Source organism: Nicotiana sylvestris, chromosome 2, assembly GCF_000393655.2.
Source record: "Nicotiana sylvestris chromosome 2, ASM39365v2, whole genome shotgun sequence".
NCBI lineage: Eukaryota > Viridiplantae > Streptophyta > Magnoliopsida > Solanales > Solanaceae > Nicotiana > Nicotiana sylvestris.
In genome coordinates this window covers 38,295,660-38,310,412 of record NC_091058.1, presented here as the reverse complement: position 1 = coordinate 38,310,412, position 14,753 = coordinate 38,295,660, and the positions used below count along the sequence as shown (strand labels likewise).

General features: G+C 37.0%; 2 protein-coding genes across 3 annotated transcripts; one reads left to right on the top strand and one right to left on the bottom strand.

Annotated features, from left to right (window-relative positions):
- The first annotated feature begins 3,429 nt into the window (after positions 1 to 3,429).
- Positions 3,430 to 7,128, top strand: LOC104226258 (transcription elongation factor 1 homolog). Its single transcript, XM_009778205.2, has 6 exons — positions 3,430 to 3,650; positions 3,744 to 3,780; positions 5,226 to 5,349; positions 5,988 to 6,058; positions 6,761 to 6,782; positions 6,874 to 7,128. Exons 3-6 carry the CDS (start codon positions 5,237 to 5,239, stop codon positions 6,935 to 6,937), a joined length of 270 nt encoding a protein of 89 aa, XP_009776507.1. The 5' UTR covers positions 3,430 to 3,650; positions 3,744 to 3,780; positions 5,226 to 5,236; the 3' UTR covers positions 6,938 to 7,128.
- A 1,186-nt stretch (positions 7,129 to 8,314) lies between these two features.
- LOC104226260 (transcription factor VOZ1-like) lies at positions 8,315 to 13,624 on the bottom strand. 2 transcript variants are annotated; one of them, XM_009778206.2, is made up of 5 exons: positions 13,513 to 13,624; positions 12,666 to 12,933; positions 12,119 to 12,250; positions 9,166 to 9,679; positions 8,315 to 9,046 (listed from the first exon to the last, which is right to left on the bottom strand). In XM_009778206.2, the coding sequence occupies exons 2-5, from the start codon at positions 12,891 to 12,893 to the stop codon at positions 8,490 to 8,492; spliced, it is 1,431 nt and encodes a 476-aa protein (XP_009776508.1). In that variant the 5' UTR covers positions 12,894 to 12,933; positions 13,513 to 13,624; the 3' UTR covers positions 8,315 to 8,489. The 2 variants fall into 2 exon arrangements, with proteins under 2 accessions (XP_009776508.1, XP_009776509.1); XM_009778207.2 differs by lacking the exon at positions 13,513 to 13,624 and adding an exon at positions 13,164 to 13,361.
- Positions 13,625 to 14,753: the final 1,129 nt, after the last annotated feature.

The following is a 14,753-nucleotide window of genomic DNA, read 5'->3' as shown; positions in this document are numbered from 1 at the left end:
TCCCAAGATTATTTCGTTACAAAAAGATAATATCTTTTTTGATAGAATTGCCGCTATGTATTTCTTTATAGAATTTTCGATCCCTTGGATCATGAAATGGGATGTAGAAACTGGTTATACTAGTGAAGGAATTCCTTGTCTCCAGAGAATTGTTTATAACAAGTTTTGGACAAAACTGGTCCAAACAAACCAGCAGGGTAAATTATTTGGTGAAGAATTGATCCAACAGATTAATGACAAAATAGATGAATATGTTAAACAAGAAAGGGTAGATACCAATGAAGGAGAAATCAGTCCTTTCCAACAAGTCACCAAAAGACTCCAAATGAAAAAGGGAGCCATGTCTAAAAAGGAAATCCTTGCTTCATACTTCGAAGAAATAAAGAAGGATCTTGCGAAGAATTTCGAGGCAAAAATAAGGGATGATATATCCATGACCTCACTAGCAACTACTTCAGATGAAGAAGGATGTGTAGCAGGAGAAGCTCAAAGCACTGCAAACACAGAGGTAAATTTAGAAGAAATTGAGGACTTCCTTGCAAAATTGAAGGAAACCGCAGAAGAATCTTCTACAAAGAAAAATGACAAAGGAAAAGAAAAGATATGAAGAAGGCCCCATATAATAAATTATTGGGGTAATAAAAACAAACAACTTTAATAAAGGGTCCCTCCATTATTGAAGGGAATCTGCTTTTATAAAGCAATTTGTCCGTTTGTAATTATTCAATTTTATCTTTTTATCTGGTCGGCCACACCTGTAATTATTTTGTCGGCAAATTGTTACTTTCTAGTTTTGTTTGTTAGTAGGTTGATCCATTATATAAGGATCATTTTTCATTCTTTAGAGGCAGGCTTTAGCTAACATCAGCTATGTCTTCTTTCTAGCTTTCTCTCCCTTGTAAAAACTTTCTTGTAATATTTTCAACGTTTCAAATAAAATCCAGAAAAGGTCACTTGGCCAGAAAGAGGGGTCTCAGGTATGTTACTGATCTTCTTCCCTTCATCCCCCCCCCCCCCCAATCTTGAATTACTGTTAGCCTAAATGACAGGCTAAACAGGTAAGTGTTAGACTTGGTTCTCGATGGTTATTTACTATTCATATCAATGGTAGTTAGGAGTCTACTGTATCAAACCCGATGGGGTTTTGGGTTAAAGACTATATAGACCAGGCAGTTACTAATCTCAACAGTAAACCTTGGTTAGTCCCAAGCTAACCGGTGGTGCTCGTTAACCCGTTTAGGCAGAAGGCCATTGAAGGGTTGTGGAGAGCACCGTGGTTTAAGGTTTCCTTAAAGATTAGTGGCTAGGCCAGGACTGGTGTCTTTGTAATCCAATTCCTGAACCTTATTCGGAAGCGATCCGGTATCCCCTTGGTATCAGAGCCCGATGGGGTTTTGGGTTAAAGACTATATAGACCAGGCAGTTACTAATCTCAACAGTAAACCTTGGTTAGTCCCAAGCTAACAGGTGGTGCTCGTTAACCCGTTTAGGCAGAAGGCCATTGAAGGGTTGTGGAGAACACCGTGGTTTAAGGTTTCCTTAGAGATTAGTGGCTAGGCCACTGGTGTCTTTGTAATCCAATTCCTGAACCTTATTCGGAAGTGATCCGGTATCCCCTTGGTATCAGAGCCCGATGGGGTTTTGGGTTAAAGATTATATAGACCAGGCAGTTACTAATAAATAAGTATATGATGTGTCTTAAATCATTTATACCTAAAAAAAAAAATTAAACACTTTTGGTTAAATAAGATTTCTTTTGCTAATACAGTAAAGCTTATTCACTTACTTTTTATATTCTATGTTAAAATACAGTAGTATGACGTCGCGTTAGATATGAAAAACAACAAATTTAAAATATTATAACAAGACACTTTAAATTTCGCAGATGATTCATAATCAATATGAAGACAACTCACTCTAGATTACGATAAATGCTTCTCATAGAGTTACATCACTTAAACAATGTTCATTAAGCACATGATGTTGAAGAAACATCTAAAATAACATAAAACCTTTTTATGGCTATTTACTTTTGTAGTTGATGTAATTATAGTGTGCTAACACATATCGTCTCTAAAAAATGTGAAATAGCAAAACTCAATTATTAGAATAAAATATTTCAAAATCCATGGTCAAGATTCATGATTATGAAACGTAAATTCTACCTCCTTTTTAAGGAAAAAAAATTAAGATATCTAATTTCATGCTTAAAAGAGAAAGAACAATGAAAACTAAATCTCGTGAAAGACTCTCCTCAATGTTATTAAATTATAAATTTTTGTGGGGTAAACCTAACTCTTTTTTCTTCGAAAGCAATGTTCTTCATAGAATTAGATTGGTTAAATTTGATGCATGCATTAGGCATTTAGGCAAAAAGTATAAATGTTTTCCCAGAAATAAGAAAACGCAAAAGGCCAAAGAAAAAAGTTTTGATTGATGAGCCGCGAGCCGGTCTTAACGAGAGTATGGAGGTTTGAAGATAAGCTCTTGAGTCTAAGGGTTTCAAGCTGAGCAAGACGAAGACGGAATACCTGGAATGCAAGTTCAGCGCCGAGCCGAGGGAAGTCGACGTGGATGTGAGGCTTCAATTACAGGTCATCCCAAGCAGAAGCAGCTTTAAGTACCTTGGGTCGGTTATCCAGGGGGAAGGGGAGATCGACGAAGATGTCACACATCGTATTGGGGTAGGATGGATGAAGTGGAGGTTAGCATCTGGAGTCCTGTGTGATAAGAGACTGCCACCGATTCTCAAAGGTAAGTTCTATAAAAATGTGGTTAGACCGGCGATGATGTATGGGGCTGAGTGTTGGTCTGTTAAGAACTCGCATATCCAGAAGATGAAAGTAGCAGAAATGAGGATGTTGAGGTGGATGTGCGGGCATACTAGGATGGATAGGATTAGGAATGATGATATTCGGGAGAAGGTGCACGTAGCTCTCATTGATGACAAGATGCAGGAAGCGAGAATCAGATGGTTCGGGCATGTTAAGAGGAGAAGCCCAGATGCTACAGTAAGGAGGTGTGAGCGGCTAGTTGTGGAGGGACGAGAAGAGGTAGAGGGCGGCCTAAGAAGTATTGGAGAGAGGTGATTAGACATGATATGGCGAGACTTCAGATTTTCGAGGACATGACACTTGATAGGAAGTTGTGGAGGTCGAGTAATAAGGTTGTAGGTTCGGAGGTAGTTGAGTCTTGCCTTACTAATACCTCTGTGAGACTAGTCTGGTAAGGTTTTTGTCTAAGATAGCTAGTGGCAATGTTGTGTTTTACTATTTTTCAGTGCATGCCTATTTACTAGCTATCGGTTTTGCTTTACATCTTTCTTCTAGATTTCATATTATTCCTATTTTTTTATGATTTCTGTGGTAATACTAATATTGTCTATATTTATCTTTTTGTTCTTTTGAATCGGGGGTCTTTCGGAAATAGCCTTTTTATCCCTTGGGATAGGGTAAGGTGTACGTACACACTACTCGCCTCAGACCCAGGGAGATTTCATTCGGTCCGTTGTTGTTGTTGTAAAAGGGCAAAGAAAAAGAAAAAAAAAAGGTTATCCAATCTGATTTTTCAATAAATGTTCTTTCGACAGACATAAATTGATACGTAGTGATTTTCAGTTGTCGGCTTTTCTGAGTCAAGGAACCGAGTCGGTGAGTTCCCTATTTTTCTGTCTACAGCACCGAATATCTCATCATATAATCATCTATTGAGTTTCCGGTACAACTTCAATCGTTATTTTGCAGATTACATAAGGCGACCTCAATCTCTGTTCTTCATCAGGTATCTCTCTCTTTCTACGGTAAAAATAAAGAAATTTTGTTAATATCCCGTGATTATGCTTTAGCAATTTTCCAAAATCATGTCTTTTTATTTCTAGCGGCTGGTGCTTCATATGAATCACTTGTTGAAAAAAAGGAAGGAAAATAGTTTTTCAGCTGAGCTCTAGGGTTTTGGCTTTTGGGATATTTTGTAAATTTTTTGTTTTGTTTTGTTTTGTGGATCTTTATGAAATTTTGTTGTTATTTTGAATTTACCTTCATCCGAGAAATGAGTTTTCCCGGAGAATCTGTTAACCTTTTTTCTTTTTTATCATGTTAGAGGTTTTTTTTTTTTTTTTTTACTTTTCAACTTGGTTGTGTTCCAAAATATGCTTATTATCTGGTCTAAGCTTATTTAATGTGCACTTGAACATGGCTTCAGAATTTGAGGTTGTTGTACTTTTTCGAATGCCTTGGTGTAAGGAAATTTTCTAAAGTTTCATGTCTTTTAAGGTCTAGTGTACCTTTTTTTTGGACTGAGATTACTAGAGCAAGTTTTTTGCTTAAAATTAGATACTAAATTTTGTGATCTTGCATGATGCTGCATATCTGCTTCTTCAGCTTTGAAGCCCATATCTAATGGATCATTTGAGGGGCATTTACTGCTTAGGATCCTTATTAACATTTGATTGATGCGTCATCACTTGGCTGTTTTCAAATTTAAACAGGTGGACAGAAGGGTCTGGTCTTAAAGGTGGAACAAGTATATCCGAATCAATGGTTTTTAAAGTGAAAAGTGCAATAAAATGACAAGGTCAATGGGGGCTTGAAGCGAAAAGCTAGAAGTGAAACATCGCTTCTTTAAAGTGAAACACACAATATAAAAAATATCATCCATATATAAATGTAGTACTATAATAACCACATTTCAACATCTAATATACAACAATTCTGATATTAATCCAACCCCTCAAAGTTGAGATTCAAAGAATCGACAGTTTCTCATTGAGATCTCTTTGCACGTCATTATTTGAAGCGCACATTTTTTCGAAGGACGTAGACTTCACCCATTAATATCACTGTCCTGAACATGATAGGATCACTTCTTGTGGAACTGAACTCTGAGTGTGTGTGTGTGAGAGAGAGAGAGAGAGAGAGAGTTTGGGGGGGGGGGGGACAGAGAGAGAGTATGTGTTTACGGCATGCAAATGTGTTTTCTTAATTCTTCTTGGTTAAATATCTGGCTTCCTTTGCGAACTAATCAATGCTATGTCAAATTAACATAGTTCTTCTCTGATTCTATCTTGGTGCGATGAACCAAAGTAACTCAAATATTGATGGTTATTCTTTACAAAATTTGAACCAATTAATATAGGGTGCAGAAGAGCTATAAATGTCACACTCCCCATTAATAATTTGCTTTGTCTTCTTTTAGCTGATTTGCATTTCTAAATTTGTGCCCGGCAGTTGCTTGAGCTATGGGCAAGAGGAAGTCAAAATCAAAGCCGCCTCCAAAGAAGAGAATGGACAAACTTGACACTGTCTTCAGCTGTCCTTTCTGTAGCCATGGCACCAGCGTTGAATGTCGCATGTAAATTAATTGCTTTTGCATTTCTATGTCCAAGTCATTTTTCTGCATAGCCATGGGCTAGATTGGGTTATTCCCTTCTCACAAACAACAACTACACCTCAGTCCCAAACAGGTTGGGGTTGGCGGCTATTCCTTCTCACCTGCACACCATTTTAGACACTTCTTCTGTGGGTATAGATGGAAGGATATTTAGTTGTGATTCAATACCCATACGTGTTACCACATACATTGACTTTCTCCTATGAGTGATTGTGCTGATGATTCTGTGCACATCTAAATACCCCTTGGAAATAGTGCACTCTCTGGAGGCTGTTAGATGTGGATGATAACTCCTAAGTTAGGCTAAAAGGATGGTCTGCAGAAAGATTAACACAGGAAAACATAAACCTGTCCTTTCCGCCAGCCAAAATAGCAGAAGAAGAGTTCTGAGAGGAATAAGCCGCATTTTCCTTTTTGGTTCGGATGAATAAGCTCTATTATACTTCTCTGTTCCAAATAGCAGTTTCTAGTTCCGCACATGTCATGTGTTAATAGATTTTACTCATTAACAAAAGCTTGTAATAATTTTTTTTTTCTCATTTTTTGTTGGCCGTTTATATGATGTGCCAATGCTGAAGTTTGCACTTGCTGGTTTTCAGTGATATGAAAAACTTGATTGGGGAGGCAACATGCAGGATTTGTCAAGAGAGCTTCAGCACCACTGTTACGGGTACATCTAGATATTTGGTTTCTAATTTATCTATTTGTTTTTCACTGCATTGCATTCATTTCAGAAAATATGGTGCAATTATTTTGACAACGTAAAATATTTGAGGACTAACTAAAAGAGATGGAAAAGAAACTAGAGATGTTTCTTTTTATGTTCTACACCAGCTTTTTATGCATCAAATCAATATTATGTTCAATTATAGTTCTCTAGATGATCTGCCTTCTGTAAGATAATGAGTACAATTTGTGTCCCAAGGGTTTTGGTCTAGTGGTAAGAGTGCAGCGCATGATGTGTGGGTTAGGTATACATCATGGGTTCGATTCTTGCCACAGACGAGAACATGGTATCTTAATGCGGAAGGGTAGTGCCTGGCCCCATTAACCTCCGAGCTTCCAACCGTTCGCCATTGGCCATCAGGGATTTTTCGGTTATCCAGAAAAAAGTACAATCTGCATTCACTTCTTTCAAGTTTGCTTAGCACATTTTCATGTCCTTGGCCTGCATACCGGTAGCAGATAGAGGCGTGTTACAAATCTAAAATAAATGATAAAGTGTCCTCTCGTACAGCATAAGCTTTTAGATGATTCGGTTTCATTCTTCAAGGGATTAGCTTCTTAAGAATTGAACATTTGAACACTTGATGGATCCCTCGAAATGGACTTTATTGTTTGGCTAACAGTTTCTTACTTTTTTATCCTGCAGCACTGACAGAGCCTATTGATATGTAAGTTCATCTAGCATTGCTATGTGCCTTTATTTCCTCCCTTTGTGCCCCCGCCCTCCCTCTCTCATATCTCTTTGTTGAAAACTCACAGATATAGTGAATGGATTGACGAGTGTGAAAGAGTCAACAACCTCGAAGACGATGATGGTTCTTAGGTTCTAGTGACAATCTGCTTAGTTGTGTAGACAGTAGCCTGCTGCCTTTAGTTTGATGTCAGTTCTGGTGATACTCCTATGTTTCACTACTTCAGTTGTACCAAAACTTATGAAAGCCTCTTGGTTCGATAAATAAGCTCTATGTGACAGGTTTTCTTTGTTCAAATAGATGCAATTACTATCGTGTATTATATCCTGAATGGTCTATTATATAGCTCGTGTGAGGTCGAATCTAAACGCATAATCAAGTAGGTTTCCGCTTAGGTGAATAGTACCCAAAGCATGCAGATAATCAACAGCTTAAATGTGCTATAAAATGCTTGTATACAGCTTTGCTTGGGCTGTGTGCCGTGACTGATAGGCATCCGGTAGTGGCCTCGCTTTTCACTGAATGAACCATGGGACACTAGGTTCAAATGAGCAATACAATGTGATTTTTCAGTATGTCTTCAGTATGCGTGCGGGTGGAAGGTAGGAGATATCGGGTGGATTAATAGAGTGTACACAAGTTGGTTCAGACATCACTGATTGTAAAAAAAAAAAGAAAAAAAAAATGTGCTCAAGGTGATAGTTTATAGTTAGTGTCCGCAGCATAAGTGATATAGCGATGTGAAGCTCGAAAATTTTTGGGTGGACAGCTTTTCATCTTGTATAGCAACTCCAAGATGCATTGCTTGAATTGACTGGAGTTCTAAGAATTTCTAATATGAAGTGCTTGAGGTTTGCAATTATGCATAGTTTTCGACAAATTGAATTTCACATAAACTATGATAAATAAAGTTAATTTAATTAAGAGAAACACCTCCGTTACGTAACCAACAGTAGACTTTGAAGTGAAGAATTCGTTAATCATCATTTGATAAGCTACCAAAGTATAAATATAGAAGAAAGCAGGCGTTTACTGAACTTATTTTAATATTATATCCTCTATCAGTATCATACAGTCGAGTAGAAACCCCTCTTATGTCTAAGGCCAGTTACCGCCGGATCTTTCTACGATAGTCGTCCTTTATAATAACTAAAAGGCAAGTGTTCCTTCTTTTTTTTTTGAAGTGAAAAAATAATTTTTATCTTTTGATGGGTATCGTTAATCCTGGTCAAAGAATTTGCTCTAACCGTTAGTTATTATGGATTTTCTTAGTATTAACATGGTAAATGTAAGTTGTTATCGTAAATTTAATTTGTTAAATGGTTGCAAACATGTTCGTTTTAAATTTGTTCTCTTTTAATTTTTTATTTTTTTTTGCTTGAGTCTAGAAAATCAGTTTTATAAATGACAATTATAAGTTTTAGTTCTCTGCTCTAAGTTTGGTTGACAGAGCATAACCGTAAAGGCTAATACCGAAGTTACCGAATCGCACAACCAAAATCGAAAAGTGGAAAACCAACCATACCGAATTTATTTTGGTATGGGGTATAACATTTTCAAAATCACCAAGGATTATCAAACCGAATCTTTCAAAACCGTACCAAACCGACCTATAGACACCCCTATGTATAATACACAGACAAAAAGACTCTTATTTTAAAAGCATCCAAGTAGTTATCCAATCTACGTTACGTAGTAGCCACCTAAATTATCAACGAGATAGTCAGGAAAAGGTGCACCGGTCCCATAATTAAGCCCTTCACTAGCTGGAACAATTAGATTTGGAACAGCATGCATGTTAACAGCAACATCCTTTGAGTTAGCTTTTGCTCTACCTTTAACAGAGCGCTTGTTCTCCGAAGGAAATTCAGCAGTGAGTCTTCCCATTTGTTTTTGCAAATCAGCAACTGATTCCTTCGTTACTTTCCCTTTTGGACTCTTCTTCCCATCAACAAGTTTCAGCTCCAATCTGTACAGGGCACACGGATCATACTTGTTGATCTCATATTCATACAGATGCCATTCCAGATTTTTCATCGGCTGTGGATCCATATAGTAGGATCTCTTCAGCCCTCCGTATTCATTCATCACTTGTTTCCTAGACTCATGCCAACCCCGCCCGTTATAATCTGGCAGTGACCTCTGCTTTCTGTTTCCGCTTTCAAATGCTCTTCGAGGCTTATCAAAGAAAAGCCATTCCCTGATTGTTTCACCTTCAACAACTTTAAGGTCAAAGAGCTCTGCAAGAAGCATAAGCAAACGAATCGATATCAGATTTTACAAGTAAAATAAAAGAGGAATAAACTGAATTGGTATATGACACACAGCAATCAGAAATACAGTGTCTTAGCACACTAACCTGGTGCATTCCAAGGGGATTTTGCAGTGGCAGCACCTTCACACTCCGGAATACCAACATCCTTCCCCTGTGATTTTGCACTTAGCGCTTGGAAAAGCAAATTATCCTTTAAGCCAATACCCATCGGTCTAACAACTGGAGGTGTTCCAGGATAGCCTTCATTAGGTGCAAGGGAAGCATGATAGTCACTGCAGTAGTCATGAGACTTCTGACACCAATCTGACCCCATCGCAGGTCGCGGACAATCCCAAAGTGAACATTTAGGACCCAGGAAAGCAGAGGGTGGAGGGCTAATATGAACAGGAGGCAACACATCCTCTAGACAAAGATTTAAAGCATCAAATCCGGGGAAGTACTGATCAAAGTCTTGCTGCAGATCAAAAGAATTGTAATCTTGTTGTGTTGCAATGCCTAGGTTGTTAATCCCTGCATTATTGACCACTAAAGGCATACTTTTGCACTGATCAACCAACTGGTAACCTTGCTCCTGCAGCACTGGAGTTACATTGAAACCCTGCAGAAAAAACATCGCTTAAGTCGTGAGGATTCAATGATAAACTTAGTGCAAGTGTAAACCGATAAAAGAAAAAAAGATTGCAAGAAAAACTATCTGAAAAAGGAGAGCCAAGAGGTTTCTTAAAGGGGTGACATTCTAAGAGGATGAAAAGAAAGGAAGACTGCAAACTGATGATCAAATTGAAACAAGTAAAAGTTCAACAAAATGGTCAGCCATGAGACACACCAGATTATGAAGACAAAATTTGGAGGAAAACGTCTTCAAGTTCAAGATATCAAGCTAGCTATATAAAAAGAACAAAGTGCTTATTAGTCAAGTTCACTATCTTGAAACTTTTAAACAAAAGGCGAGGAATAAGAAACAGCTAACTGCTGGTGGGAATTAAATTATTAAACATATGCAAAAGAGAGAACTTTGTTTATGTGAACTTCGCAAAGCATTACTGGTCACAGCGGGATAAAGGAAGAACACTGTGATAGGTTAAACAATAATATAAACTAGTCTAGTTATGATGATCCTTCAAATACTGAATCCTTAATAGTCAATAGAGCAGAATAGATACAAAGGATTCATAATGGTGAGCCTAACTAATTTGGTGAAACATAGTTGAATTGTTGATTGATATGTAACGAGGGACTAGGGGAGGACTCTGGATAATGTTCATATTTTTCAAAAGTTTAAGGTACTTCCAAAGCACTTTCTGGGATAATTTCCTTAGACAGATCTCCACCATCAACCACGCCCTCACCAACAAGTCTCACATGGTAATATAATTTTCAGTTCTGTGGTTTAAAAATATTATTTCAAAGCATCTGCTGATCTGTTCCTATTACGTAGGCAAATGTAAGACAACCACAATCAGGCCTGGAACTCTCAAAGCGAGTCCAAGGAAAAATTGAACATCCAAATGACAGCAAGTTGGTTTGAACTTTGAACCAATATCAAGAAAGGATCCATACATTCAACAAAGATCCAAGTGTTATCTAAACACAAAACAAATAGCAAAATCGTGAGTGAAAGACCAAATCATAGTTCAGAACCTACAAGCTTCCAGGGAAAAGTAGATCAATGAAATTAATAAAGGCAATATTACAGAAACTTTATACAGCAATATCCAACAGAAGATTCAATTTACAAAAAGAAGAAAAACATGTTTCGGATATACCAAAGTAATGGCATGCCTACTTGATGAGATCAAAAGAGCTATAAATGTAATCAAATTCAACACAATGGTGAACCAGGAGAGATGCAAACATATTCCAGATATCAAGTCCGTAGAAAAGTAGGTCAAAGAAACTAAAATAAAGGAGGAAATAACACAAAATTTTATAAAACAAAAATCCAACAGAAGATTCAAGTTACAAAAAAAGGAAGAAAAACATGTTCCAGATGAACCAAAATAATGGCATACCTGCTCTGTGAGATCGTAAGAGCTACAAATGTCATCAAAATTAAAACTATGGTCTAGCAGGACAGATACAAACATATTCCAGGTAAAGTGATCACAGAAGCTCTGAGGTGAACTACATACAGGAGTTATCTACGTAAAGGTTTGAAAAATGTTATACTCTTATAAAAAAGAACATGTCATACTCTTACTGATCAAGAAAACATGTCATACTCTTTGTCATTTATTTCACCTGCTTGCACTTCGGAGATCAAAAGAAACTCCTCTTTGACCATTAAGTTTTCAATTGGTCATTTATTATATTAAATTCTGGCATTTCGTGGTTACACATATTCTTATGTCATTAATCTATGCATTTCATTTTAAACACAAGAAATACATTCATAATGCATGAAACTAGACAAAGTTTGGACATGTTGTACTTTGTGATTTATTTGAGTTGCTTGCCATTTTTAGCCAGTAAAATAAACTCCTCTTGACCATTATGTTTTCAACTGTTGCTTTATTATTCCTAGTTCTCACATTTCAATGGTAGACCTTTTTTTCTTTTCTTAATTTATACATTTAATTTTAAAAGGGTTCATCAATGTGACAAAGTAGACAAAGAATATATCACCAGCAGACCAAACCGGGTCGTTCCCTGTGGTCCCTTATTCATAAAGGAATATGCTGTAGCCAACTAGGCAATTAGCTTAAAATAATAGTTGGCATCTGCAAAACTAGTCCAGTTTGGATCTGTTATCATTAACAACCAACGATATCAGTTCAGAAGCTTTTATGTTTTTCCATTTGCAGAGAAGGGTGGGTCAACTATCAAGTAAGCCGGGACACATAAAAGCAGAGACCGAGTCAAATATAAGGGAAACGAGAGCCTAGCAATTCACAAACTATAATGAAAGCAAAACTTCCTAAGATAAAATATCAACATCATTCTAAAATGGATTTCCAACAAGTTTCATTCTGTTAGAAATGATACCACTTAAGAGAGTCCATTACATGCACAAGCTTATTTCAAGGAACCTCATTACCTCTTGAAATGCAGCAACGTCATTTTTTTGAGCATCAGGCTCAGGCTTAGGTGCAGCTAATGCGCTGGTAGCGTCATCTTCCTCCTCACCAAGCAGCAGTCTATAGATATCTGATGAGACAAGGCTTCCTCCCTGCACTCCAAGCATCAAGAAGAACACTTACGACTAATATTTTCATGTGCATTAAACCTATACACCAAGACTTGAACATTGAAACATACTTAAACACTAGCGTATCCACGATTGCACACAATTACACCATCACGGACACAATTACACTTGAATCTCATAGAGATACAAGTCTGCACTAGTAATAGATCCAAGACTTTTGTAAGCATTTGCTCAAGATGCTTCAACCCAAAATAACATTACATCACAAACACAGACAAAGACAAACACAAGTGGACATGCAAATATCAAACTTTGATCACATTAATAAAAGACTAATGTGAACCAGACAATATCAAAACATGGGCAATCGTGCATATCAAAGGAAACTAAAACCACTTGGCACACACCACTAAAGGGAATTAAAGTTGGTTCTTGCCTGCAATGAAGAAGCCGGGGAAGGCTCATTGAGCTCAGCCCTCCACTCACGAAGCATCTGGTGAACCTGCTCTTCAAGCACCCCAACATCATAAGTTCGACTCTCCTTCCTTGCAGATTGCAGGTTAGTGAACACGCCCTGCAGATCATCCACGCGGTTCTTCGCCTTGTCCTTGAAGAGCTGGTGCGACGCAGACTTGCCCGCACCGCTCTTCGAACCCTTCCCCATTCCAATCAAAGCAGAAGAAACAAACCCCTCAATCTTTCACCTGCAGAAAACCAACAAAAAAAACATCTTTAGCATAAATCACCATCTTTATATGTTCCATTCCACCATCAAGCACAACACGTAAGCTAAGCATAACCAACAAGATAACATTAGGGATTTTCGTGTTAGAAAAGCAATAAATAAGAAAATTCAACCTTTGCAGAATCAAAATTACGAAAAATAATCAAACATAAGCAACAACAACCAAAAGTAGCCCAATTTTAATCATACCAGCTACAACCAAAACTCTGGGAAATCCCAATCCCAAAAAAGGCACAATTTCCCAAGAAAAGGCTCGATTCGACAAAGCCACACGAAGTAAGGCGATCTTAAAGCACTTACAAAACCCTAATTATGAGGAATCAAAAGAGCAGTTGCAGCAGATCAATAACTAAAAAATTGTGAAGGGAATATATATAAAGCAAGGTTAAGAAAAAGGGAGAATAAAGCAAGGAAAAGAATAGACAACTACTCAGAAATTAGTCAATTGGAAAAAAGAAAAAGAAAAGAAAAAAGGGGAAATTGGTAAAGTAAAACAGGAAAACATTAGCAACAGGGAAGAATGAAGATGGATTCATACCAATTACCGGTGGGTCGGACTGCGGCCTCTGAGACAGTGAAAAGAGAGAATATGTGTAGGAACTGCCTTTTTGGGTTTTGATTTCGTGTCTGTGATTTTCTCTCTCTAATTCAATATCAATATATATATATATATATTCAATATCAATATATATATATATAAAAATGAAAACTGCTTTACCAACCCCAACGCCCCCCTTAAAGAAAAGAAATACTATAAAAATGAAAAGAAATGTACGTGGCAAAAGCATGGGTGATTGAAGCTGTGGTTTCCTTACGTTGACTGTTTAACATAAGCTAAAAAAATTAAATCCCACAAAAAGTTTGACTTTGATTGGTGCGTTGTACGATTTCATAAAGTCTGGAATTATATTTTTAAAATGGATAGTATATAGTTGGTTAGTTTTGAACAAAAAACTAAGCCTGAAAAATCGAAGCAAACAAGCAATTGTTATAAAATAAAGACTGTAAAGTAAAGACAAGTATAAAGAGAAACTGTTATATTATTCGGATTCAAATTGATGTACATAATGAACTGAAATCTCTTCTATTTATAGAAGAAACGAAGCTGATGTGTAAGTTGCTACTATACTAGGTATAGATAATCTTCTACTGAGAACAATGTTTATCCATAACGGAGTACTGAAAGGATAAGCTTATTATACCCGAGATGGATAATCTTCTACCGGGGTAATGTTTATCCATAACTGAGTACTGAAAGGATAAGCTTATTATACCCGGTATAGATAATTTTCTATCGGGGATAATGTTTATCCAAAACTGGGTACTGAAAGGATAAGCTTATTATACCCGGTATGGATAATCTTCTACCGGAGGTAATATTTATCTATAACCGGGTACCGAAGTGACAAGCTTCTTCAGGAATCTTATTTCCAATAGAGTACTAAATAGATAAACATATTTACGGGGAGTCCCATATGGATAAGCTTCTTCAAGAAGCTTATTTACAACGGAGTATTAAATGAACATCCATAATATAATATATTTGTAACACTCCCCCTTGGATGTTCATTAAAAGATAATGTGCCTCATTAAAACCTTACTAGGAAAAACCACATGGGAAAAAATCTCAGTGAAGGAAAAAGAGTACACATATTTAGTAAGATGCATTGCTAGGTGCCTCATTAAAAACCTTATAAGGAAAACCTCATGGGAAAAACCTTAGTAAGGGAAAAAGAGTGCATCGCGTATTTTACTCCCCCTGAAATATTTGAGTCTCCG

Coding starts and splice junctions, on each gene's coding strand:
- LOC104226260 (XM_009778206.2), bottom strand. CDS start 12,893: ATGGGGAAGGGTTCGAAGAGCGGTGCGGGCAAGTCTGCGTCGCACCAG. Junction 12,251..12,665: donor CCCCGGCTTCTTCATTGCAG/GCAAGAACCAAC, acceptor CTTGGAGTGCAG/GGAGGAAGCCTTGTCTCATC. Junction 9,047..9,165: donor ATCCCCTTGGAATGCACCAG/GTTAGTGTGCTA, acceptor TGCTTCTTGCAG/AGCTCTTTGACCTTAAAGTT.
- LOC104226258 (XM_009778205.2), top strand. CDS start 5,237: ATGGGCAAGAGGAAGTCAAAATCAAAGCCGCCTCCAAAGAAGAGAATG. Junction 5,350..5,987: donor ACCAGCGTTGAATGTCGCAT/GTAAATTAATTG, acceptor GCTGGTTTTCAG/TGATATGAAAAACTTGATTG. Junction 6,783..6,873: donor CTGACAGAGCCTATTGATAT/GTAAGTTCATCT, acceptor GAAAACTCACAG/ATATAGTGAATGGATTGACG.